The sequence below is a fragment of the Zalophus californianus genome, chromosome 16, assembly GCF_009762305.2.
Source record: "Zalophus californianus isolate mZalCal1 chromosome 16, mZalCal1.pri.v2, whole genome shotgun sequence".
NCBI classification, from domain to species: domain Eukaryota; kingdom Metazoa; phylum Chordata; class Mammalia; order Carnivora; family Otariidae; genus Zalophus; species Zalophus californianus.
This window is the reverse complement of record NC_045610.1, coordinates 45,378,324-45,397,783: the sequence shown is the minus strand read 5'-3', so window position 1 is coordinate 45,397,783 and position 19,460 is coordinate 45,378,324. Positions and strand designations below refer to the sequence as shown.

Below are 19,460 nucleotides of genomic sequence, written 5' to 3'. Positions count from 1 at the left end.
GCAGCACGCAGGTAAGCAGTGCGCAGGTGTGCAGCGCACAGGTGTGAGATGCACGGGTGTGCAGTGCGCAGGTGAGCTGTGCGCAGGTGTGCAGTGCGCAGGTGTGCAGCGTGCAGGTGTGAGATGCACGGGTGTGCAGCACGCAGGTAAGCAGTGCGCAGGTGTGCAGCGTGCAGGTGTGAGATGCACGGGTGTGCAGCACGCAGGTAAGCAGTGCGCAGGTGTGCAGCGCACAGGTGTGAGATGCACGGGTGTGCAGCACGCAGGTAAGCAGTGCGCAGGTGTGCAGTGAGCAGGTGAGCAGTGAGCAGGTGTGAGATGCACGGGTGTGCAGTGCGCAGGTGTGCAGTGAGCAGGTGAGCAGTGCACAGGTGTGAGATGCACAGGCAGCTGAGCAGCAGGCGGTGACATTCACATCGTCAACGTTGTTTATTTGCATATTTGTTAGGATGATTTTCTCAAGTGTTCTGAGAAGGGGTGCTTTCTCCCCATCCACACAAAGGCAAAGGCATCAGACGCCTTTGCCATGAAGAATTCCTACCTTCAGCACAAATGAACGCCCCACCCAAGGGCTCAGCCCTTCCTGGTTTCAACAAGCCTTTTCCTAGACTCATTGATGAGACTGAAGCCCAGGCTTCTGACCCCCTCCCCTCCATGCCAACTGCCTATGAGAGCAAAGGAGTGGGCTTGCCACTATAGGAACATGTGGGCAGGTGGCAGGGACCCTCCTGGGGCTCCCAGCAGCATCCCCATTAGAGACTTGGGGGCAGGGAGGAGAGAACTGGCGTGTGGAGGGCAGGAGGAGGCTATAGACAATTGCAGGTCCCAGGAGGCCCCCCACCATGCTGAGCTCTGGGACCCTGGTGTCCTTACCTCACTGTTGAGGAAACAGTAGAATACAGACACGAAGAAGCCCTGGGGTGGACAGAGAAGGTGGGTCAAGGGACAGGGGCAGCTGGAGCCCTACCTAGCCTCCGGGCCGCCCCCTTCCTCTCCACAGCCTCCTGCCCCTCCGGGCCCTCCCCTGCCTGGAAGAACTCCACCCAAGGGGGCACGGGGGACAGCCAGGGCCAGAGCGAGGGGTGGGCAGCGGTACCTGGAAGGATTCCAGGAAGGAGTTGAAGTAGATGAAGACGACCCGGGAGACCTCGTCCTCCCCAGGGTTCACGAAGAACAGCATGTACGTGATGCCCAGGAGGGGAAGCAGCACCAGAGTGGCTTTCACAGCCTTCCTGAGGTGGGGCGGGGTGGGGAGGCCCAGAGTCACAGCCCACCCCAGGAGCGGGGAAGAGCGCCGGGCCTGGGGGCGGGGTGCCAGGTCCCCAGAATGTCTGAGACGGGGAGCTGGGGTTTTCAGGAGGGGCTGTTGGACCTGTGTCCGAGGTTGGGATCTCTGGAGCCCCCGTGGTTGGGGGAGGGAGGCGGGCCGGGTTACCTGTACTGAATGGTCTCAGATGTGGTGGACGCCCGGAGTTTGGTCATGAGAATGCGGACGATATTGAAAAGGAAGATAAAATTGATCTGTAATTAGAGCACACAGTGGGATGGTGTGGGCGTGTGTGTGTGTGTGGACAAGATGCTGGAGGCAGGCAGGGTGGACAGGGCAGGGCCTCGGTCTGCATGGGGACCCTGTCAGTCCACAGTAGGCACTGACTGTCCCCCTCTGCTGCCCGCCCCCCTCCACCCAGGTTCTTACCAGCAGGACCAAGATCATGGGGCCCTGGTAGATGTAGTCAGTATACACCCCAGGCCTTTTGCCAAACCAGCACCTAGAAAGCCACAGAGGGGAGGTAAGTGGAGAGGTCACCTGGGTCCAGTTCAGCAGCATGGGGAAGGGCAGTGCTTGGCCAGGGCAGGACTGGGGCCAGAAGCCAGGAGCTGGGTGTCTCAATTCCAACCCCGGCAGAAGATCAAGACCCCACCACAATGCCTCAGTTATTCATCTGCAGAATGGGCAGACAGCACCCTGTATTAGGAGATGTAAAGCTGGAAGCAGGCAATGTGGCAGGGAGGGGGGTTGTGGAAACAACCCCTGAGTGGAACAGGCCAGGGCTCAGCACACCACTGCTCCCCTGGGGCCCCGCTGGGGCTCTGGCACGAGCCCCCTCCTGGTGCCTGGTGCCCGTCACGCAGTGGGCCCCCAGCAGCCAGCAATCTCTGAGTCCCTTATTTGCAGCCCGAATGACCCCCCAGGCCGAGATTCCACAAGTCTCACCTGTCTGAGAGCCAGAACTGCTTTTCATTTTCTTGAGTTTCCCTCCAGCAATCTCTTGGGGGATCTGGGGAGTGGGTTGGGATGGGGCACATGGAAAGTCCCATGTCCTTGTGCAGAGAAATGGCCTCCAGGGGATGCAGACCCACAGTGCTTAGAAACTGAGATTTTTATGTGAAATCTCTTGACTTTTTAAGGTTTGAAACAGATTCCAGGTTTCAAAAAACACCACGTAGGCCAAATACGAGCTAGACCCCAAGTCGAGTCCTTAACCCCGGGGTCTACAACTTCTTTCTGGTGTCTCACACCTGGATCCCTTCTGCTGCAGTGTCAGCGTCTTGCCACTAGATGGGGCTCCAGAGCCGCTCAGACAGACTTTCTTAAGATAGGCGCCCTTTTCCCTCCGAGACACACAGGGCAGCTTTTTGAAACCTGTTCTTCCTGTCCTCCCCTGTACTCACTTGCACACCTGCAGGCACAGGCAGCTTTACGATGCTCCTGTGCCAGGACCCAACATCCCGGGCATGACTCTCAAGCCCCCAGTGGTTTCTGGCAGCTGGCCGCCCTCCCCTACCCCGTCGGCTGTGCCAATGCAGAGAGAGCCAGCAGGGCCAGAGTCAGGAAGGATCAGCCTGGTAAATACGAATATCATTTTCCAGGCTCCTTGTCGAGCCCAGTGACATTGTGGCGGCCCCCTCCCCTCTATGGGGGTGGGGAGGAATTGTCATTGTGATGGAGGCCACTTGGAACCCCACTTAGACAATGGGTTCCTAAAAATGCTTTGGCACCTCCCCGGCTGTCTGTATCCACATTTTCTGCCTTTCTCTCAGTGATTCTCAGTCTTAGCAGCTAAAAATCATGGTGCCCAGGGTACACTCCAGACCAGTTACGTCCCTCTCTTTGAAGGTCAAGCTTGGGGTTTGGTGCTTTCTTAAAGCTTCCTGGGTGATTTCAGCATGAGCCAAGGCTAAGAACCACTAGAGTAGAAATCTAATTTTCAGGGGCAATTGGGAATACCCAAGACCAAAGTCACTTCAGGACTTCGGAGCTGGAAGGACTCTATGAGATCATCAGGATTCATTTCTATTAAATCCATAGAATCTTTTGTAAAATAAATCTTAATATTCATAGAAAACATTTATATGGCCTTTACTATGTGCCAGACACTCTTTTAAAGGCTTACTATTATATGAACTCCTGTCATCCCCACAAAAACCCTTCATGGGAGGCAGTTTTACTGGGATGCCCATTTTACAGATGAGGAAACTGAGGCACACTGTAGTAACTAGTCCAAGGTCATAGAACTACTTAATGATGGGTCCATGGTTCAGGACCTGGGCCGTTTGTCTCCAGACACTGCCAGTAATGCTCATGCTGTTCATGAAATCCCAAGACAGATAAAGGAGCCTGGATCCACCTGTCTAGCCAGCCCCACCTCGAGTAGAGCACTGCTGGGGACCCTCAGATCGAGTCCAGCCCCCAGCACCCTCCCCTATATGGATAAAGAAACCGTGGCCCGCCAGGGAAGGTGATTTGGCCTAAGGTCCTTGGGGAGCGTGAGGCGGAGCTGGGCTGGGAGCCTGGACCTCGGGGCTCAGGGGAGGAGGGGACTTACTTCTCATTGTCATAGTACAGCTTCCCGATGGCCCAGGCCACGATGATGGGGAAAGGCACACCTGGGGAGAGACTGGCTGTCACAGAGCTCATCAGTGGGGTCTGGGGGATGCAAGGCCTGGAGGAGCCTTGTGCGACCCAGAGCCCCGAGGTGGGCACGGGTTCCCCTGGGTAGAGCTCATACTCACGCATCCAACTTGATGCACCCCACCCGCAAGTAGGAGCAGAGGGCCGTGGTGCTCACCCCAGCCCCGGACCTGGCCCTGAGCTCACAGGCCCCCTCGCCATCTGGCCAGAGTGTGGGTGCGGAGGGGACAGCCCGGCCGGGGCAGGGGCCAGCGCGCTCACCCCAGCCGATGCAGATGAACATCCACTTGCGCAGCCGGTCGGTGGAGTAGGTGAGCACAATGGCCGTGTGCAGGTAGCAGCCCTCCCCGAACATCCAGAAGAAGTTGGTCACGTGAAAGTAGTTGTAGGCGGCTGTCACCAACCTGCACCAGCCCTACCACCGCCCCCCCCCCAGCAGAGATGACACTTAGACGGGGGAGGGGGCGTGGCAACAGCAGCACCCCACCCTGGGCCTGGGGCCTCTCAGTAGGATGCGCCCGCCCCCACCAGGGAACCATTCCTGTTTTATTGGGGCTCGAGGCCTGTGCCCAGCCCATTTTCCACCAGGGCCATCCCATCCAGACCCTTCCTCTGACCCTGGGGCTGCCCCTCCAGGACACACCACATTGCTCTGGTGGACTTCGGGGCTCATGGTGAGCTGGACCACAAACCACGTGGCATTGCGCAGGATGAAGGCCGAGATAAGGTTCCAGTGGATGATGTTTCTTAGGCACCGGATGCTCCTGGGGGGCAGCAGGGGAGGGTGGGTAAGCTGAGGGATGGGCCACCAGCATCCCTCCAGCCCAGATGGGTGGATGGGGAAACTGAGGGCAGGGCTCACTGGCTAAGTCACACCGGGAGGTGGCAGCAGAACACTCCTGATGCCCCCCAGGGCCCTTCCTCCCAGAGACCCACCCAGACCTAAGCTCTGGTGGCAGAGCCTGCCACACAGTCGATGCTCCAGGGACCAGGGGCTTCTTGCTTACTGGGGATGCCCCTCCTCCCATGGCACCCCGCTTCTCCCTGTAGCTCCCCGCATGCAGGCCTGACGCTCAGCTCCTACCCCTACCCCCCTTCCTGGCACTGTGGGCTTGCAATAGTGCTGGGCCCAAGCAGGTTCGAACCCAAAGGGCTCCACCTTCCCGGCCTCCCAGATGGGTGCATCCCGGCATGGGTGGGGGTGGCACAAGGCGAGCCTGGGCTTCAGCTATCCGCCGTCCCCCTAGTAGTGACTGGGCTGGGGGTGCAGCAGTGGCCCTGCCAGAGGTTCCAAGGGACGTGGGACTCATCTGTCACCCCCTCCCACTGAGGTGAGGGGGCAGGCCCCCCCCTCATCATCAACCCCTCACCCAGAGCTGCCTCCTGCATCTTCCTTCTCTACCCTGCTCAAGGTCCCGGCCTACACAGCCTTTCTCACCTGAGCCGCAGAAAGAGGACAAAGGCCACCAGGAGGGCCACCAGGGAGATGCAGTGGCCCAGGTAGTTGATGATGACAGCAACATGGTAGTGTACTTTGCTCTTCTTCTGAGGTAGGGGAGAGGGACAGAGGTGAGACTCCCACACAGCGGCACCCCTGCACCCACTGGACATGTGAGGGCAGCCCCCTCGGGTGGCCGAGACGGAGTTGGTAATAACAGTAGTTACTCCCCTGCCCGAGCCCCGGCTGTGTGTCGTGCGTGGCCCTGGAGCTGTGCCGTCCAATTTGAGACTGTTGCCTGTCTGTCTGTCCCTGAATCCCACTCCCTGTCCACTGCTCCGTCCTGTTGGACAAATACTGGCTACCTCGGGGCTCCACATCACACAGGGGTCCCCACTCCATGTGCGCAGCTCTCGCACTCACCTTTCCCTTCTGCCCAAACACCAGGGGGCCATCCAAGGTCCCTCAGCCTCGAACCACCTCTTAACCAGCGTGACAGACTGGCGAGATGCTGAGGCTACAACTGTGTCCCCCACCCCATGATGGGGGACCGGTGGTCCCCAGTGCCCAGCTCTAGGCAGACAGGTCCCGAGAGGGCAGGGCCCATGGAGCCAGAACCGGGCACACAGTGGAGCTCCAGAACTGTGTAAAGGAAGGGGGAATGGTTGTTGAAAGCGGCTGGCTTTGCAAAGCGGGGGAGGGGCCCTGTTAGCACCTCCTTCCCTTATCCTTTCAGGGTTCTGGAGTGGGGCCAGGCCATGAGGACGCACAGACACTGGCCAGTGGTGAGAAAAGGGTAAGTTCACAAAGGCCTTGTTCAACCTTTCAGGGACACTGAAGAGCGCCTGGCTCTCCATAGAAATTCCTGTTGGGATTCCAGAATCCTTGGACGTCAGAACTGGTCCTAAGGATCGAGTCCAGCCCCACTCTTCTTCCAGATGTGGAAACTGAGGCCCAAACTCACTCACCCAAGCTCGAAGGACGTACCTCTGCAGCAGGACGCCGAGCGGGCATCCGAGGAGAGGCCAAGCCCTCCCTCCCCCTGCTCTTCCCAGTGCCCACCACACCCCTTCTGAAGGCATGTCCTCCCTGAAGAACTTCTAAGGGGCTGATTTTCCTGGCAGAGGCTTTCAGGAACGTGGCAGGAAATCACATTAGCAACTCAGGCTCCAAAGGGTTGAGACCCACTGAGGCGTCAATGGAGGCAGGCAACAGAGAGAGAGAGAGAGAGAGAGAGGCAGACAGAGAGGCCGTGGTGCGGGGGGAGCAGGGGGAGAGGGGAGGGGAAGAAGAGCAGAGGGTATCTATCACCACCATGCAGATGGGGAAGGGTCTCTGAGTGCCTGGCAATAGATGCCAAATCCAAAGACTCCAGAAGATATGCACACATCCAGTCTGGCTGGCGCTGGTACTTAATTTCCTTTCATTACATTTTCTGCAAATCCATGCTGCGAAGCCCCGGGTAATAACAATGCCTGTGGACTGGAACAGCGCGATGCCCCAGCTCCGTTCACAGGCGCAGGTGAGCGAGCAGGATGTGCGGGGAACCCCTGCACCACCACATGCCATTAGCCGCCCCCCCCCCCCGGCCCCCACTGCAGCCCGAGCCTGGGTTGTAGGTTGAGGTAGGACAAGTGGGATTTATTCAGCACCTACTGTATGCTGGGCACTGTGCCAGGGGCTTTACAGAGGTCATTACTTTTCTTTCTCACGACGGCCCTCAGAGACTGTCCTTCTGTCTGTTTTTTCCAGTTGAAGAGGCTGCATAATCGGCCCAAGCTGCCAGACCAGCTATGGCAATTCTGGTCGGCTTGGCCTCCTAGAGCCCCTCCTCCCGTGTCCGCCCCGACCGCGGCGCATTTCTCAGAGACAAGCAGCGCCCAGGATCCTTGGAGGGCTTCTGCAGGGAGGATGGGGACGAATGAGGGGTTTTCTCCACTGAGGCCAAAAGGGGAGAACTGAGCCAACCCATTCAGGGGGCTGCCTCAGTGTGACTCCTCCAGCTGGAAGGCCCCGGCCGAGCCCAGCCCCTCATCTGCCGTACCAGCCGGGCGCAGTCCGAGAGACGGCAGCCCAGCAGGCCGCGGGGTTACAGTGCCAAGAGCCTGGGGAGACTGCCCAGGACGCGGCAGGGCCACCACCGGAGATGGCCAGCCACACTCAGGAGACAGCCCGGCACCCCCGGAGACGGTCAGCAATAGCCTGAGACGAAGTGCCCGCAACATCTTAGGAGCCACCCAGCGACACTCCAAGAGACCCTTCTGACGGCCTGTGAGACGGCCACTGTCAACTGCAGAAGCAGCCGGGACAGCTGAAGGACACATGGACACAGCCAGTCCCTGAGAACCTGACCAGCACTGTCCCTGTTCAGCGTGGAGACCGGGTGGTACCGCGAGGAAGGGGTCACAAGGTGGCTCTGGGCGGAACCACTCCGCCATAGTCTCAGTGACCAGGACCCAGTAAGGAATTAGTGCCCGGCCAACTTCGAGCAGACTCTGCAAGACACACCTTGTCCCAAGTGTGACTGTGTCCGACCTATGCCGATGTCTTTACAGGATGACTCTGAGTGCTCGCTATGGCCTTCCCCCTGCTCCCGCCCTGGTCTCTCTCCCACCTCTGCTTGTCCCACTCTGTGGCTCTCTCTCTCTCTCTCTCACCAGCTGGTTTCCGGAGCTACTCCCTCACCCTATCTGTGGGCACTCCAGCCCCTTGCTCCTCCAGGTGTGGTCCCCAGACCGGTGACACCAGCATCACCTGGGAGTTTGCAAGAATCTGAGGCCCTGCCCCAGACCCACTGAGTCTGAACCTTCATTTTAGCCAGAAGCCCCGATGATTCTTAAGTATTTCAGAAGTTCTGGCCCAACCAACACAAGCCTACACCCCCAGAACCCCTTTCATGTGGCATCAAGGTGCGCCCTCCCAGGAAGTGCCCAGGGTTCCCCAGATCAGCAGGGTGTGGGGGAGGGAAGCAGAGCATGTATAAGCGTCACGGGAGGTGGGGGTGAGTCTGGGCTGGGAGGAGGGTGGATGTCACTGCAGGGAAGGGAGACTGTGTCTGGGGGGTGCTTATATGGAGAGTGGGGGCCAGTGCAGGGGAGGGGGGGGTCAGTGCCATTCCCAGGGTTGGGCCATCAACAAGTCAAGCTTCCCAGCTGGGGACTTGTCCCCTGGTGGTGGTGGCTGTAGGCAGTCTCCTCCCTGGCCTGGCCTGTGGGCGCCCTCGTGAGTCCCATTTCATGGGGCAGCCCTGCAAATCCATTATCTGCAATCCCCTGGGGGCACTGGTGCTTAATTAGGGCTTAGCCCAGGCCCCGGAGCTGAGAAATCAGCTGCTCCATTAATTGGAGACTTCTCTTCCTCTTCTTGATAGCTCAGGAGTGGATGGGGAATCTTGAGAGTGGGGAGGGGTCTGGCTAGAGGCTGGCAGAAGGGAATGGCATTTTCAGTAATTAAATTAATTGATTACCCAGAGAGCCAGGCAGCCAGGCTGGCAGGGGCTGCCCGGGAAAGGAGTGGGTGGCAGCCCCCACCGAGTTGGTAAGCAGAGGAAGGGGGTGCCCGTGTTACCTGGTCTCCTCATCAACAGCCCCCCCACCCCCTAGGTGTACCCTACAACCTCCCCTGACCCCTGGTGAGAGGAGAGACAGAGGGATGGCTCATGGATGTAGCGCCCTCCACAGACCAAGATGCAAGCAGACGTGCCCCTCTCTCTCTGGGCCCTTTTACAGACAAGGAAGCTGGGCCTTGGTGAGGCTAAGTTGCCTGCCCAGGGTCACACAGCACATGTGCTGAAACCAGAATCCAAACTGCAAACCAGCCACCTCCCAAGCCCATGCTGTTCCTGTTATTCTGCCAAAGAGGGGGCTGATGAAAAGTTGGTGTTCCCCAATCCTCCTTCTCCCCTAACCCTGCTGGTAGAGAGAGGGAGAGACCCCTGTCAAGGCAAAAGGGGTGGGAGCTACAGGGTGGTGTCCCCCATCAGCCAACTAGAAGGATAGGGCTTCAATTAGAGCAGGAGGGATTCGGGTGAACCGTGAACTTCCTCTGACATTCAGGGGGCTCCATGCAGGGGGAAGGCGGGAAGCAGCTGTGGCCCTCCAGCTTTTCTCCTGCTCAAGAAGGCGACAGACGCCGCCTCCTCCTCGGGGGTTGGGGGAGGGCAGTTTGTTTTAAGCCAGGAGGCTGGCCTGACCTGCAGTTGGAGATATATCATTGCCTCAGGCTCTGCACACCCAGCAGGACAAGGTGGGGTGGGTGCAGTGGAGGGCTGAAGACCTTTTGCTTTGGCCGTGCCTCCCCCATACCTTCTCCCCGTGGGTGTGAGCTGTGGTCTAAGTTGTCCACAGCACTGACCTTGCTTTCTGCCTCATCTCCTGGGTGCCGTAAGGAGCTCCCCATCAGGCTGAGTAGTCTTCTTGCCCAACCCCGCCCCAGATCTTCTGGCCCAATTATGTTTCTTGACCCCACTTTCCTCCCTCAGTGCCCCCCAAGGGGGGGGTGCCCTCATCTGCAACCCCAGGACTTCCCAGGCTGGCTCACTATGTGGGTGCTTAGCACCCTGCTCAGGTCAGGGGAGCCGGGCCAACCCACCATGGCCTGCGGGGGACCACGAGACTGGCCTGTGAGTGGAGATGCCAGCAAACCTCTCTCTGGCGTCCCTAGTAACTCACCCTGCCAAAGCAGCCCCACCAGAGAACGTGCCATTCTTCTAAGCTAAACTGTGCCCTATGTCTGCAGCTTCAGGAAGGAGACAGCAGAGTCCCGATGGCTCAGTGACAAGAAGCCAGGCAGCCTGGGGAAGGGGGTCACCAAAGCACCCAGGGCCGGGTGGGGTGCAAGGTGGGGAAAACTGTTCTTCCTCCATCAACCTCGCTTCCCACTGACCACCTGGTGGGGGCCAGAAGCGAGCCTCCACTCCAAAGCCCAGGTTCTAGGCTCTGACTCGCTCTGGCTGTGTAACCTTGCGTGAGCCACTCCCCCTTTCTGGGCCTCAGTCTCCCCACCTGCAAGGTGAATGGGTTGCACCAAATCAGAGTTATTCACTCCCCCCACCCCCCATCAGAAGGTCCCCTGGGACTCTGTACGTCCTCCTTGGAGATTTTGATTTATCGGGTGTTGGATGAAGCCCTGGGGCCTATATTTGAACAAGTGCTCTGGGTGGCTCTTAGTACCAGGCAGATTAAGAGGGGATGGAGGGTCTCCAAGGTCCCTTCCAATTTAGATCATTCAGGCGCTGGAATTCTCAGGACAGTGTGGATCCGCCCCCTTCCTCCACGCCCCAGACGCCTGGAACCCTCACACAGCCTGGGGTGTCCTCCCGTCTGTCCTTCGCTGTCTGCTCACTCGTTTTTCCAGCTCCACCACCCTCTCCTTCCTCAGCACCCACTGAAAAGGTGTGTGGAGATGGAGGGGAGGGGGCACGGAGGACAGAGGCAGCAGCAACACCAGACACACCCGTGCCTCTGCCAAATGCCACCCTTAAGAGATTATTCATCGTGGCGCTGTTGGTAATAACCAGACTGAGGATAAAGATTGGTTAAATAAACGATGGCACATCTTGCACAATGTGATACTACGCAAATGTAAAAAAGAACGAAGAGGCTCTTTATGTACTGATACGGAACAATCTCCAAGACGGAGGGTCGTATGCAAAAATCAAGGTGTCAGACAGTGTGGAGAACATGCAACATTTGGATTAAAGCAAAAAAGAGTATCTCTATATGTAATTACTCACATATGCAGACAATGTCTCTGGAAGAACACCTAAGAAACTGGCCTTGCCTCTGGGGAGGGAACCCAGTGGCCGGGACAGGGAGGGAAGGAGACTTCTCTGTGAATTTTGTATTATGTGCAAGCACCATCTTCTCAAAAACATTTAAATATTTCAAAGCCTCTCCAAGGGCTTTTTCCAACGGCACTGCTCCCCCCGCCCCCATCTTTGATTCTGACACAACGCCCCCTGGCGGGACCCGGATGTGCCGCGCAGGTGGGTGATGGGGGGAAGGAGGGAAGGAGCAAGGACCCGACTCCCCTGTGTCAGAGCCAGCTGCCGCCCTCTCGGCTCAGCCTCCCTTGGGGATGGCTGCTCACAGCCATGATGCTGGGCGCCCGTGCAGCCGACCCAGACCTGGGCTGGGGCCGCACCCACCGTCCACACCGGCAGCCTTACCTCCCCACTGAGGATCTCCTGGCACTCGGAGTAGTTCACGCGGGCAGCCCAGCTGCCATTGGCCAGGCACTCCCTGTAGCCGTTGTCTGGAAGAAGGAGAGAGAGTCAGAGCGAACCATGGGCTCCTCTCCCAAAGAGAAACCCAGGCATCCATCTGTCCATCAGTCCGCCCATCTATCCATCCATCTGGGCCAACACAGAGGCCTGCTTGCTGGGGGACTCTGGAGTTGAAGCTGAGGAGAGGGGCTTCCCTGCTACCCCTGCCTTCTTGCCTCTTTCTGCCTGCTGGCCCCACCAGGGCTGCCCACCCAGGCTGCCATGATCATGTCCACGCGGTGGGCCGGCGGGCAGACTTGACCAGCCTGCTGGGGCTGTTTCCTTGCAAGACCTTATGTGGCGGCAGATTATGTGGTGGGTGCCCTTCGGAGAAAGGTCCCATTTTGGCATCTCACATGGTAGCAAAAAGGATGGTGAGAGCTGATGAGTCGATTCTCCCTCACAAGGCTGGGCATGCTATGGTGGAATGGTATGTGGTGACAGTTGACGTGGCACATTGGAATGACTGTCCGTGGTGAGGTTTCCCATGGAGGGGGGGTTCGCGTGGCAGTGTTTCACATGGGGTGGGGCCCACAGGGCAGGGGTCGGGGAAGGTCCTCAGGGTGGCATTTCTCTAACAGCAGGATTTATGTTGGAGGGTCATGTGTTGGACACATCCATGGTGGAGGTCTCTCAGGACAGGAAAGGACAGGGGGCAAAAGTGGACTGGGGGATGTCATAAGGGGTGGGTCTCATGGGATCCACTACAACCAGCTCCCAGCCTGGCACATGGCACCTGGGGGAAAAGACAGGAGGGCGCCCCAGGGAGGCGTGGGGGCCCGTGCAGCCACGACACTGGCCTGCGGCCCGGAACTTGTCGCCTTCTAAGGAGATGGGGAGGAGCCCTGCGGTCGAGATGAGGCCTGGCTCCATGGCTCTGGGGTGGATGGAGCTGCACAAAGGGTCCCTCTCACCCTCTCTCCTGCCCATACCCCCTGGCAGGCACCAGGGCCCTAAAATCCAGGAAGGAAGGGACCAAAGGAGATCCAAACCTTGAGTCTTTTCTCCTTTGCCGGTGGATGTCGCCCTGCCTCACCTCACTCGGGCATTGGTGGCTTTAAATATGTTTCCTAGAGTGAATTCTGGCCCTGAGTCCAGGCAGCACTGGCTAGAAGAGCAACTGAATCTTGAGCCAATCCCCTGCTGCAGGCCTTTTCATGGCTCACACTGACCCTCATGCCACATCCCCACCCCAGCAGGGCTCGAGGATGGCTGGGAAAGCTGCCTGAGTCCCAGTCCCTGAGCCCGGAGCCCAGCAGGGACAGAGCACTGTGTGGAAGACAGAGTGGGATGCCCTAGGTCCGGCTCAGTGCTGCTGGGCTGCAAGAGTGGCCTCAGCCAGCCAGCCTCCCGAGCCGCTTAGGCCCCTCTTGTCATTTGTAAGGGGAAGGGCTTGGCCAACTGCTTCTCCAAGGGGGGTGTGTCCAGCCTGGACCTGCCTCTCTGCTGACAGCAGCAGGCCAAGAGGGAGATGGTGGGGTCGTGGCCGGTGGGGGGAGATGTTGCTGCCTCTGGGAAAGAGGGAGCCATGGTCTGGCCCCGAGGACCACAGGGCCGCGGCCTCTCTAACGCACTCCCTGGCCACCCTGCTGAGAGGCTGCTCAGGCCGCAGCATGCCAGTGGGAAAATGAGGCTAAATGCATTTTTAAAGCTCAGCTCAGCTTCCCTTCCCAGTAGAGTTGAGCCCTTGGGCAGAGTTGGTGAAGGAGCTGCTGATTCTCTCCTAATTGCTAAATGAGGGATAAGCTACCAGAGGGCTGAGGGCTCAGTGACTGGGATTTCAGGAAGGTCTGGGAGGAAGCAAGGAGCCGGGGAATCCAGTGTGTCTGCCGTGGAGGGGACGTGCCTGGGACCAGAGCCACTCTGGAATGTCTGCAAAGAAAGGGAATCCATGGGCCCCTGGGTGGCTCAGTCGTTAAGCGTCTGCCTTCGGCTCAGGTCATGATCCCAGGGTCCTGGCATCGAGTCTCACATGGAGCTTCCTGCTCAGCGGGAAGCCTGCTTCTCCCTCTCCCACTCCCCCTGCTTGTGTTTCCTCTCTCGCTGTGCCTCTCTCTGTCAAATAAATAAATAAAATCTTTAAAAAAAAAAAAGGGACTCCAGGCAGAGATCTGGTTGGAAGAGGCATGGGGAGGGGGGCTGGAATAAGGGGGTGGTCTTGCTTTAGGAGACAGAGCACGATGTAGGGTGAAGAGCATGGCTCTCAACCAGGTGGCCCAGGTTTAAATCCTGATGCCACTCCTTCCTAACTGTGTGACCGTGGGCAAGTCACACAACCTCTCAGCTTCCTTATCTGCAGCATAGGAATAAGCTTCACAATGGCTCCTGCCTCAGTGGCTGAGTGGGCATTCTTAGTTCACACATGCAGAGTGCTTGGAGCTCTACCTGGTGCGTGGCATGCACTATTATTTTCATTATTATTGTCTTTGAAGTGTTACTTATACAACCTTCTATAAGATTCAGGACATGTTACATATCCCTGTCAAAGTGGGTACTGGTAGGAGCTGCAAGAGATGCCCCTTGGTTCAGGCTCCCCTTTCACACCCCACATGTGGGGCGGGAGCATGGAGCCCCTCCTGGGCCAGGTCATCCAGAGGGAGCAGGTTTTGGTGGGAAGAGAGGAGATGATCTGGAAAGAGAAACAGCTCCCCCAGCTGCAAGTCATTGCCAGGGAGGATGCGACCTCCTTGTCTTTAATTGCTGAGCTGAGCAGTCCTCCCAGAGAGTCTTGGGAAAATGGATATTTTTGGAAAAGCTTCCCATCCCTTTGAAGATCAGATGCAGCAGGAGGGAGGGCATTAAGGAAAAGGCCTGGAAGTCCTGGCAGTATCTCATCAGTAAATGAATTAATTCGTGCCTAATGATTAGGTACAATTCTGGGTTCCCAGGCTCTACTGATCACACACGGGTGTGTCCCTCACTTTCTGGCACTGGGGGCACTTGTGAAGGGAGAGTCTTCCAGCCCTGGCTCCACGTCCAAGGACCATCACCCCCAGCCCCTCTCCTGGGAGCAGAGAGAGCACCTCACCCAAACCTCCCACCCATCCTGCAGGTGGAGAAACTGAGGCCTGGAGAAGGCAGTGCAGAAGGTTCCTTAGCCAGTTCCAGGTGGAGCTGGGGCTAGAATCCTGGACTCTCAGCTTCCACTTAAGGCGGGCTGGGCTAATCAGCAGCTCGTGCCCAGACACTAAAGTCTTTCTTGGCGTCATGTCAAGTCACCCTTGGAGACAAGAGTGGAGTGAGCTCATGTGGAGAGGCAGGGCTGGAGCCACAGAGAGCCTGGCCGGCCCCACTCAGAAGTATGGACTTGACCATGGAGACAATCGGGAGCCACAGAAGGGTTGGATGGGAAACCAGGGTCAGAGAGCCGGTGCCTTGGGCCGGGGCAGTGGCTCTGGGGATGGAGGAGAAATCAGCTCCGGCGTGAACATCACTTTGGAGGTGAAATCGACAAGACCCGGTGCTACGGAGACAGAAGGGCCTCCTTCTGGGAGAAGCCTCACTGCCCCCCGCCAGGCACCAGCCCCTGGGATCCCCAGAAGCACTGTGAGTGAGGCCGTGGCCCTGCCTCCCACACCCTGTGACCCTGGGCAGCTGTCAGCCTCTGCCTCCATTTCCTAACTGTAAAATGGGCCCTAATAGATTGGAGGTTGGCAGGTGGCACACACTAAGCTCTCTTCTGAGGTCCTTCTGCCCTTCCCCCTACCTGCACTTCCTCCCCACACCCTCCTCTTGGGGTCCAAGAAGTGGTTGCAGACACACGAAGCTGTGTAGTCTGGCTGTTCCAGCCTCCCCGGGGCCCTCCCACCCCTCCTGGGTTGCAGCCAACCCCCACCCCAACCCCCTTCATGTAGCTGGTAAAGGAGAGGGGGCAGAAGGAGGAACGTGGGAGTTCTGAGCCGAAGCCATGCCCTCCAGCCTTCTCGTCGTCAGACCAGGGGCCAAAGAGCCATACGACGGGGGAAATACGTTAAGGTCACTTGGCAACTCTCCAAGTGAACCACCTGGGGGCTGGTCACCCTCGGCACCCCCTTGGGCCTCGGAGCCCAGGCTCACCAGAACCCAAGAACCCATCTAGGGACCCCCACCCCCCCTCGGTAGGACAGGGCCCCTGGCCTGCAGCTGTTTCTCTCTTCATAAGCAGGGGCTGTGAGTCATTGACAGGGCAGAGCAAATTAATCCTGAGGGTGACAGGTGGTGTAACAAGGAGCTGCAAAGCCTGGAGGTGGAGGCTCAGGAGGCTCAGGGCCTCAGGGTATCGAGGTGTTTACGTGGGGATCAAGTATCCGACAGACCCTGGGTAGTCCTCACCAGCCCTGTGAGCGTGCATGCAAGGCTCAGCCCCCTGCCTGTGGATCTAAAACGGGGTCCCCCACCTCCTGGCTGCAGGGCCCTGAACAGACCTCCTAACCTTTCTGAGCTCAAAGTGGGGGCTATTCTGATGATTCGTGCCCTACCTCATAGGGTTGTGGTAGGCTTATCCTGACTAACCCAGTTTGTCACCTGCAGAAGAAAGTGTCACACAGAGCTGCAGGCAAATTCCAGCTTCACCTCTTACCAGCTGGTGACCTTGGGTGAATTCCCTAACCTCTCTGAGCCTCGGAGGCCTCAGTATATAATGAGAACTACATAGTCACATATGGCATCACCCAGGGGTATTGTGGAAATCAGCAGTAAAGAGCACAGAGCTGGCCTTTGGTAAATGGTGGTTGTATCCACAGGAGGTACTACAGTCTTGTCGTCGTCATTATTATTCCTCCCACCTCCAACAAGTCCCAAGCTCTCCCCATCCTGTCCCACCTCCCAGCAGAGGGCCCGCCCTCCACAGGTTCCCTTACTTGTGGTGTTGTAGCGGACGCCGAAGAAATAGGCGGGGCAGGGTCGAACCACCAAATGCCCTGCGGGGCTCTGGGGCCAGCAGGTACCAATGAGGTCCACGGATGCATTGCACTGCAGCCCTGGGGGCAGAGACAGCCGGTGAGGCGGGGCGAGCTCCCTACTCTGGTATCCTACCCACCTCCCCACATTCACACACCAGCTGGGAACAAGATGGGAGCAATGACCCCAGTGTAGAGATGAGCTCGTCCTATGCAGAGGAGACATCAAGGAAAGGAATCTGAATTTGATGGTATGGCACGAGGGAGCCAGCGTGGGTTCCAGAGTAGAGGACGAACAGAGACACGTGAAGGGGGTGTTAAAAGCTGAGATCTTGACTGGCATTTAGAGACAATGCTGGACATACTTCAGGTCCTCTGCTCTGTAGCCCAAGGGCACTTCTCTTGGCCCCTCATTTGATATAGATTGGACCTCTGAGACTTCACAGTCTGGAGCAGCCTGGAACAGACCCAGCCAATCCTTGATCTAGCCCGCCGCACACATTGATGGAACCAGACCACATCTTCTCTGGCTCTGCAGTGAGGAACCAGTTAGATGAAGTTGGCTGAGCTCTTCCCAGGCCTGATAACCACATTTACTGAACATGCAGTGTTTGTGCTTGGACTGTGCTGGGCCCCAGCAGAGAACTGACCAACAAGGGAGCCACAGGGAGAAAAAAGAGGGAGACACCACCTAGGGGGACGGGAAAGGACACTGAACCAATAGACTGGGACACACACTTCAGACTGGGCTCTGCTACTAATTTGCTGTGTGACCACAGGCATGTCATTTGCTCTCTAAGCCTTCGTGTCTTTATTTTTTTAAGATTTTAATTTATTCATGAGAGAGAGAGAGAGAGAGAGCAGGGGGAGGAGCAGAGGGAGAGGGACAAGCAGACTCCAGGCCGAGCGCGGAGCCGGACAAAGGGCTCAATCCCAGGACACTGAGATCATGACCTGAACCCAGGCCAAGAGTCAGACACTTACCCAACTGAGCCACCCAGGCACCCCAGCCTTTGTGTCTTTATAATAAAATGAAGAGTTTGGTTCTGATCAGAAATTCTTAATCTCAGTCTACTGGAAGCTTTAAGGGTTCATAGAGACTCTGAAGTGAAAAAATTGGTGTATATGTGCATCTTAATTGGGAAAGGGATTGTGGCTTCATTAGATTCTCAAAGAGGTCTGTGACTCAAAAAAGGATCTTGAAGTCCCCTTCCAAATATTTTCCCTTAATTGAAGAGCTTTTTTTTTTTTTTGAGATTATTTATTTATCAGAGAGAGAGCACGAACGGGGGAGTGGCAGGCAGAGGGAGAAGCAGGCTCCTCTCTGAACAAGGAGCCTGATGTGGGACTTGATCCCAGGGCCCTAGAATCATGACCTGAGCCGAAGGCAGACGCTTAACCAACTGAGCCACCCAGGCTTCCCTCAAAGAGCTTTTTGGAGTGGACTGTGTGCATATGTGTATGTATGTGTGTCTCTTGGGGCAGGGTGGAGACTACAGGAATGCTTCTGGAGGGTAGGGAGGCTTTTAGTCTGAAGTGGCGGAGGCTGGGCTGAGGATGGCCCCCGCACCCCTACTGATGCTGCCCTTCTTTCTCTGCCTTAGGACGCCCCTCTTCCACAAAAGGCTGGCACACCTGTCCTGTTGAGACCCAGTGTGCCCATCCCAATGGGAGGGGGTGAGTAATTCTTGGGATGGGCACAAGGATGCACAGACAAGCCAGGAAGAGCCATAAACCAGTGCAGGGGCCGCCTCTTCAGGGCTGGGCATCAGCAGTTGCCAAGCCCTGACTGGGGCCCACCTGCCAACTCCTCCCCTTGTTAGCCTGTACTCGGTCTCTCAGGAAACAGCCCGGGGTTAGATGGGCGCCTTTCCCCCGCTGGATGCGGGGCGATGCACTTGTACCTAATGCTGGGCTTCCTTTCTAATCAAATCGATTCATAGGATGTTCCTGCGAATCGGGGCTTAGGGGCAGAGGCCTTGGGACCAAGGGGTTTAACTGAAAGAGAAAGAAGTCTGGGTTGGAGCTTCATGGACACGGGGAGCTGGCGGGCCAGGCCAGGCCTTGGCGCTGTGCCACAGTACAGCCTCCATGAATGGCATCATGGCGCGGGGGCGGGGGGGAGGGCAGGGAGGAAAGCAGGCTGTGGCTGTAATCTCTCAGGGGTCATGCCCCTCGTGCTGAGCCCAGAGGTGGGGGGAAGCTAGAGGCAAGTGGCCACAGGGAGGGAGAAATGATATTATGGACCATGCTCGGCTTTTTCAAGGCTCATCCTCATCTATTTTGTTGATCCTCATCCACCCTGCAATGTCATTAGTCCCTTTTTACAGATGAGCAAACGGAGGCAGAGGGACGTTAAGCGACTTGCTCAAAGTCATGGGTCAATGAGTGAAAGAACCAAGAAGTATAGCCAGGTGTTTTTGACTCTAAACTACGTGCTCTTTCTATTATGTCACATGTTGTGCCAATAAAGGGAGGGTAGAAAGCCAAGGAGGCCGCGGGGAAGGGAGAGACAGTTTTGAGGGCTGTGTGCCAGGCATGTGCCAGGTCCTTTGCATATACCATCTGATTTAATGATATCATTGTACCTTCGTCAGACGGTTGTCCATTCACTCACTCACTCATTCATTCACAGTGTCTCCTGAGCTGGGCACGGGGAAGACTAAATGGAACATCATGTGTGGCAGCACCTGGAACTTCTCTATCATGCTCTCTTGACGTAGGAGCTGGCCTCCACCCTCCCTTCTCTCTCCCTCTCTCTCCTGCCCTGGACACTTCCCCAGAACCCCTTTGGCAAGAACAGAGGGCTGGGCAGGACTGGGCACCAGTCACAGCCAGGACAGGACTAGAGCCAAGGCAGAAACCAGCTACTAAGCAGATGGCCCTTCTGACCTCGATGACCAGGTACCAGCCAATGGCCAGAGCCCTGACCCACCCACAGCTGGTGAGGAGGTATGGGGGTGGGAG

The 19,460-nt window shown here is 57.3% G+C and overlaps 1 protein-coding gene across 2 annotated transcripts in view; it reads right to left on the bottom strand.

Annotated features, from left to right (window-relative positions):
* Positions 1-19,460, bottom strand: part of LOC113908194 (corticotropin-releasing factor receptor 1) — a 53,526-nt gene that overhangs the window by 7,491 nt on the left and 26,575 nt on the right. For both annotated transcript variants that reach the window (XM_027568339.2, XM_027568340.2), the window contains 10 exons: positions 16,455-16,574; positions 11,521-11,606; positions 5,352-5,458; positions 4,557-4,677; positions 4,175-4,328; positions 3,828-3,888; positions 1,697-1,769; positions 1,436-1,521; positions 1,097-1,232; positions 874-915 (listed from right to left, as the gene is read on the bottom strand). In XM_027568339.2, coding sequence (XP_027424140.1) covers positions 874-915; positions 1,097-1,232; positions 1,436-1,521; positions 1,697-1,769; positions 3,828-3,888; positions 4,175-4,328; positions 4,557-4,677; positions 5,352-5,458; positions 11,521-11,606; positions 16,455-16,574 — 986 coding nt within the window. The remainder of the gene's footprint in view (positions 1-873; positions 916-1,096; positions 1,233-1,435; positions 1,522-1,696; positions 1,770-3,827; positions 3,889-4,174; positions 4,329-4,556; positions 4,678-5,351; positions 5,459-11,520; positions 11,607-16,454; positions 16,575-19,460) is intronic.